Here is a 6,641-nt window from a genome sequence, read left to right as displayed (position 1 = left end):
TCCTGTAACATACATTTAAATGAAGCAATGTTTATAATTATTCCTTAATTTTCAAGTTGATCAAAGTGTGTTTGAGCTTTTAATAAGCAACCCATGACTTCTAGACTTTTTGCTTCTAATCGTTATGCAAAATGGGAAAGACAGGAGAACTTGATGAAATCGATGTCTCAAAAAGAACATGTCTGAAACTGATGTGCATATATATTTTAATTTGTATTTCCAAAATAAGAAGGTCAGTGTCAAAACAGGAACTTGTGTTTTTTATGATTTTATTTATTCTTGTCTACATATCTTGTACATGTCTTCATATCTGGACATGCTTTTTGATTTCAACTGTTCCCAAACCTAAAGAAAAGTAGTGTTCTGTCTCAGCTTGGAAACTAACTGTGATATCTTTATGTCTCTGCAGGGTTTGGGATGACGACGCCTGTGACAATTGCAGGGAAGGTGTTCCTTATTTTTTATGGACTTCTAGGCTGTGCTGCCACTATCCTCTTCTTTAACCTCTTCCTGGAGCGCATCATCACTCTGCTGGCTGTAGTGATGAAGGCCGTGAGGGAAAGGAGAATCAGGAACAGCGGTCTCCTTCCGCCAGGGATCCGGCATGACTTCTCGGCCTACTCTCTGCCGGGATGGAAGCCCTCCGTCTACCACGTGATGCTGATTCTGGGACTGTCGGCCATTACCATCTCCTGCTGCGCGTCGGCCATGTACAGCCCAGTGGAGGGCTGGGCCTACTTAGATTCGCTCTACTTCTGCTTCGTCACCTTCAGCACCATTGGCTTCGGAGACTTCGTCAGCAGCCAGGATGCCGCTTACGAATACCAAAGCCTCTACAGGGTGGCCAACTTCTTCTTCATGTTAATGGGTGTCTGCTGCATCTACTCGCTCTTCAACGTCATTTCCATCGTCATCAAGCAGGTGCTCAACTGGATGCTGGAGAAAATGAGCTGTTTGTTTTGCCAACGTTGCAATAAGGCCAACGCCTTCCTGGGGAGGCGAAATGCCATCCGCCCGGGCTCCAGGGGTCGCAAGGGTCGCTTCAACCATCAGCCAGAATCAGACGGGCCTTGCGATAGTGACACTGAGGGACGGAGACTATCAGGGGAAATGATCTCCATGAAGGACCTGGCGGCATCGAACAAGGTGTCGCTGGCGATCATGCAGAAGCAGCTGTCTGAGTCTGCCAATGGATACCCCAGGACGGTCTGCGGCAGCTCCCGCCATAACGGCTTCTCTGGGGGGGTCGGGGCGCTCGGCATCATGAACAACAGACTGGCTGAGACGAGTAACTCAAGGTAGAACGCACAGAGAGGCGGAAAACAAAGCATTCACGCTCCTCTCAAGCCACACTGCAGAACGTTGACATGCTAATGAAAGGATAACTTGTTATGCATGAGATATATCGTCTTTACTCCTGACTGGGATTACAAACCTGCGGTGAGGATGGCGGCATGAAGAGAGAATCACAGAGTTGATCTTAAAGCATGGCGACCCTATTCTAGACCTAAAGCCCTGAAATAAAACAAATCACTAAAGAGCTTGGCTGGAATCCCTTGGTGCAATCGTTCAGCTCGTCAGACTTTTTATGGCTGAATCATTGAGCTGAACAGAAGCCAAGTGAAGCAAACTGCACAGTTTTTACTGTCTTGGGGTGTTGCCAGGTCATTTGAATGTACATATTGGATGCTGACGAAAACAAGTATAACCACTGAATGATATAGCACATACTGATCTATGCATTACACTTCTCATGCATTTTTGCACCATTTCTCAACCTTCCATATTTTTCTCCCCTACCACATCCTTTTGGTGATGATTGATTTCTTTTCCGGGGGCCAACAGTGAAAAGTAGACTTTCACCGCATGGCCGTGATGTAGCTGATTAAAACAGGGTTGTAGCACAGGATGCCTTTCCAGTGCTACACCAACTGGATACAAAGGGTTATTTCCTCTCTCTGAAGATGGAAGAAACATGATGAATGAAAATCTATTTCATGTTAGAGAGGGACTGGCTTTCTTATCAGCTATAAGCACATGCTTGAGTGGCCGTGGACATTGACTTGTCGGGTAAAAGAAGGCACCATCCAAATCTTTCTTTCTCTCTGCCATATGTGTTAGGCTTAACAGTGAGGATGATAACAAGTTTTAGTGTTTAAATAGTTATTGATTGCAATATCTTTGCAAAACAGAATAAATGAGAAAACATACCGAACATAGGTTGAAGACGTTGAGGAGATACATTCAAGTGCAAAAGCTTGGTCATAAATTTGTTTCTGATTTCAAAAAGTTGCAGATTCAGTGCCTTGTAAACGTACTCTTACCGCACGAAAAGTTTATTATATTACGACCACAAACTTCAATGTATTTTGTCGGGATTTTATGTGATTGACCACAGCAGTGCACACCTGCAAAGCACAAAGAAGCCTTTTCAAATGAAAACTGTTCAGTTCCCTTTATTTGACCAGGTCAGGAATAAAGTTATGAAGAAGTTTAAAGCAGCGATAGATTATAAATCATAGGAAGCTCTGTTCTAACCCATCATCTGAAAGTTGGAATTAGTATTAATCGAAGAGAGCATTAATCAGAGACATCCGAGGTAACTCTTGAGGAGAATCTGTTCACAAGACAAACTATCAGCAGTGCCCTTCAGAAATCTAGTCTTTTATGTTTGAGTAGCAAAAGAAAACTTTCTGGAAGAAAATCTGAAATAAATCCTGTTTGCAGTTTGCCAGAAGCAAGAGAGCAAACATCTAAAACAAACCTCTGCAACTCCACTCCTCAAGAGCCGCTGTTCTGCAACTTTTGGATACATTCCTGCTCCAAAACACCTGAATCAAAAGGCTGAAATACATCCTTGGTATGTCAGAAAGTTTTGCGAAAGCTACAGTCACTAATCATTCATTGTATTTTGTGTTATTGTAGCAGGGATGTTGTGGCACTCGAAGACAGTGCTGTGGTGAAATGAGACTAAGATTTAGCTTTTTGGCCTTTAAGCAAAATGGGAGACTTATCACCGTAAACATGGTGTCCCATGGTGATACATGGTGGTGGCAGTGTCATGCTGTGAAGATGTTTTTCCTTAAGCAGGTTCAACAGATCATGGTGGAGGTAAAACCAGGGCAAACCTGGAAGTGAACTTGTGAAAGGCAGCAAAACAAGCGAGACTGCTTCACTTTGCAGAAGGACAAATTTAAACATACAATAAGATTGTTTAGATCAAATCATATGCATGTCTTAGAGTGACCTAGTCAAAGTCCAGTATTCTTCATGAGTCAGAAGAAACATAGAACAATGTCATTTTTCCTACACTTTCACTAATGCACTGCTTTGTGTCTGCGTATCTGCGTAGAGATCAATAATGTTTGTGCTTTTAATTTGAAAACAGTTTTAAGGGATGTGAATATTTTTGCAAGGCATTGTACAAATTAGAAAAATACTCACCTTCATTTATTTGAGGTGACGGATCACTTCAGAGGTTGTCAGCTAAAACAAAAGTCACATTAAAAAAAAGTGACGAAATATCTTAAGTACTTTTAGAAAAGACTCAGCTGTTTGAAAAATCACAAAGTATTCAAAACCAGTGAGGCTGGAGCAGATAAAAGGGAGACAGCGGAGCATCTCCAGGCAGCAGAGTCTTTCTACCTTGTGATTGAAATAAGAACCGATGACCAACAGAGAGTCTGAAGGAAGAAAACTTTCTAAAAGAAGTATTCACACATGACAAAATCTGCATTCGACTTCAAATCTTCCAGTAGATCCAGCTGACTGAGTGGTGCTGTTGCAGCTTTTACAGTCCAGCCACACTCTCGTAAATATTACAGCTTTGCAAGACTTTTAAAAGATAGTTTCTCATTCTTGATGTTTTATGTTCGCTGCTCTTTCTGCTCTTTAGAGGGACACATGCAGATTTTTGATGATGTTTAGCTTGGGGACTTAGCATCCCTCTAAGAAAAGGTTCCCAAAGCAGGATCGATACCCGCCTACTACCAGGAATCAGATGTTTTATGAATACCTGTGTTCTTTATTCTACGGGCAAACCTTTGTTTGCCATGATTTAAATCTGAAGCTTTATTCTAACTGCTCATGAAAACTCATTTCATTTGCTTCAGGCCAAAAAAAATCACCTTAGTGTGAAGGTGCTGTTGGATAACATCGAGTCCTCTATACAGTCTTGCTTAGATATTTCTGTTTCTATGAGATATTCATGTGTTAGATATATGAAGCCATGTGATGTTTGATGTTCAGAAACATCGACTCAACAGAGGAGGATACATTTACAGCTGAACTGTGTTGGTGACAGTGATGTTGGTAACGGGGGGGAAGGAGCGGCAGCAGAAAGTTGCGGCGGCGTTAATCGACCCCTTCCAGAACCAGATTCATGCTCAATGCAAATTTACGGCTACGGGATCACCCACTGCCACCATCTATCTTCAACATCTAACGTCCCTCAATGCACTTTTTGTTTTTTTTTTCTTTCTCTTTCCTGTGTTTCTCCATCATCTCTCCTTTGACTTTGCACGCACTGAAGCAAACCCCTTCCTGCTTCCTTTTCTTTGCAGATCTGCTGCTCCTACTCTTACACTGTGAATAACAGGCATGTCATAAATGTATATATGTAAAGAACTGGAATGTCTTTTAAAGACCGTTCACAATAGGGTGTGGACTGAATTCGAAGCTCTGAGTTTTAGTGCATAGATCTGAATAATTTCTTTTGCTCCCTATAGTCTCAACCAAGAGGAAAAGAGAAAATGACTCAGGTAGTTAAATTTTCAGGCCTGGCTTAGTTTTTTGTTTGTTTGTTTTTTTCCTGCATGCCATTATGGTAAAGCCATAGCTGTATATAAAACAGAGTACTGTTTCAAATCTATTTTTCTACATATAGCTCAAATATCTACACACGGAACAAAGTCTCTGCTTCAACTTGTCTGTCATACAGTCTCTCAGCAGAAAAATGGAATAAAGGAACCAGAATTTGTCCATCCTGCAAAAGCACGAATACAAGAAGAGAATGAGAGCAAAACATTTCAAAATGCACAGAACTTGTTGCATTTGTTACTGTTTTTGATTGGAACAAGTTTATATTTTATATTTCCCCCAAAAAACAGACGAATGTTGAGGTGGGGATGTGTTAAAGCTTACAGCAGCACTACAGCAGTGAACTTACACACCCCTAAAATGTTTTAGCAGTCATATGGGTGTTCTGTACCAAATTACATATTGAATCCAGTGATGATTTCCCTGCTGTAATTTATCTCCAAGGGTTAGAAGGAGTTGAATTGCTGACACCTCTTTAAAATAATCAATAAGGAGTAAATAATGTCATATGAACCCTCACCTTTCCTCTAAGAGCTAAGGTTTAAGTGGTGGGGGTTTCATTACTTCCTTCAACAATACATCTATATAATCCATAACCTTACTCTCTAAAAGGATGACATTCTTTAGTATTTTGTGCCGTCAGCTCATACTACACTGGACTGAAAAAAAAAAATACTTCTTTGAATTCTTTCTTGAATATAGACCACTGCTCTACTGAAGATGTTGTAATATGATCATGTTTTAATCTGTGTTTTTCCTCAAACTGAAAACACGTCAAGCTTTTTAAGATACAAGCAGTGGCGCTCAGATATTTGCATAGACTCATCATGATATGACTACAGCGGTTTAAGGATTTTTATTGTCAACAAAAAACACAAAAATGCACCTTAGATGTTTTTTAAAAGCAGGAAATTTACTTTGAACTTATTGTGGATTTTCTATAATACACACAGTAAAAGGAATTTAAATAGATGCTTGAATGTATACACATACACCTCCACTAAATCAAGAATGTTTTTGCAGTCGTCAACCAGGTCCTGGTGTAATTTTGGCTAAATATTTGACCACTTTTCTTCTCAAAAATGGAAGCACTCATTTAAAATGGTTACCTTCATGACATAAACTTGAAGAAAAAAAAAAAATCAGGTTTGACAAGAACATCGGAATTGGGTCACTTCAGGCTACAGTGTGAACGGAGCCAAAAACCTCTGGAATGTAACGTTACAAATCACTGGCGTTACCTAGCAACCCCAGTGAAGCTCAGTCCGTTACTTAGCAACCCCCGCGGAGCTCCAGGACATTTAGTCAGCAGAGAGATCTTATTATCTCAGAAAGATCTGGTGCAAGAAAACGTAATGAACATGTTTTGTGTTGCCCACAGACCTGTCCGAACCTGTTCTAGGGAGCATAACTGCTCACCTTTAAGTTGTTATTGATTACTTTGGAGGTCACCCAGCAGCACTGAAACACTAAAACAGACACTCAGGATGATGCTGCCACAACCTTGCATGTGTTCTCAAAGTTTGAAAACCTCAACTTTCACACTCCAAGCTTCCTTCTTGCTACTGTGGTCAAACAACCCAAACTTTGTTTCAGCTGACCATAAACCATTTATCTACCTGGATAGCTTATGTGATTGATCTAAACATTAATAAGGCTCATTTATCCAAGTATAATGGGGTGTGTGTGTATATATGTTTAGCCTGTATTTAAAATTCAAATCCTGTATGGCTTAAAAAAAAAAAAAAAAAAAAAAAAAAAAAACCCAAAAGGAAATTTAAAAATTTAATTTTTTTTTTTTTTGAAAAATCCCCCCTAAAAAA

The 6,641-nt window shown here is 40.2% G+C and overlaps 1 protein-coding gene across 1 annotated transcript; it reads left to right on the top strand.

Moving 5' to 3' along the window:
• Positions 1-409: 409 nt before the first annotated feature.
• On the top strand, positions 410-3,504 carry LOC106957026 (potassium channel, subfamily K, member 12; the record flags this gene model as incomplete). The annotated part of the gene is made up of 1 exon (XM_015048196.1): positions 410-3,504. A coding segment is annotated over one exon (893 nt), but the record flags the coding sequence as incomplete, so codon positions are not given.
• Between the last annotated feature and the right edge of the window lie 3,137 nt (positions 3,505-6,641).

Source organism: Poecilia latipinna, unplaced genomic scaffold (genome assembly GCF_001443285.1).
Source record: "Poecilia latipinna isolate Pla-1442-1.1 unplaced genomic scaffold, P_latipinna-1.0 Scaffold866, whole genome shotgun sequence".
NCBI lineage: Eukaryota > Metazoa > Chordata > Actinopteri > Cyprinodontiformes > Poeciliidae > Poecilia > Poecilia latipinna.
The sequence above is the reverse complement of the archived record's forward strand: the minus strand, read 5'-3'. Positions and strand labels throughout refer to the sequence as shown.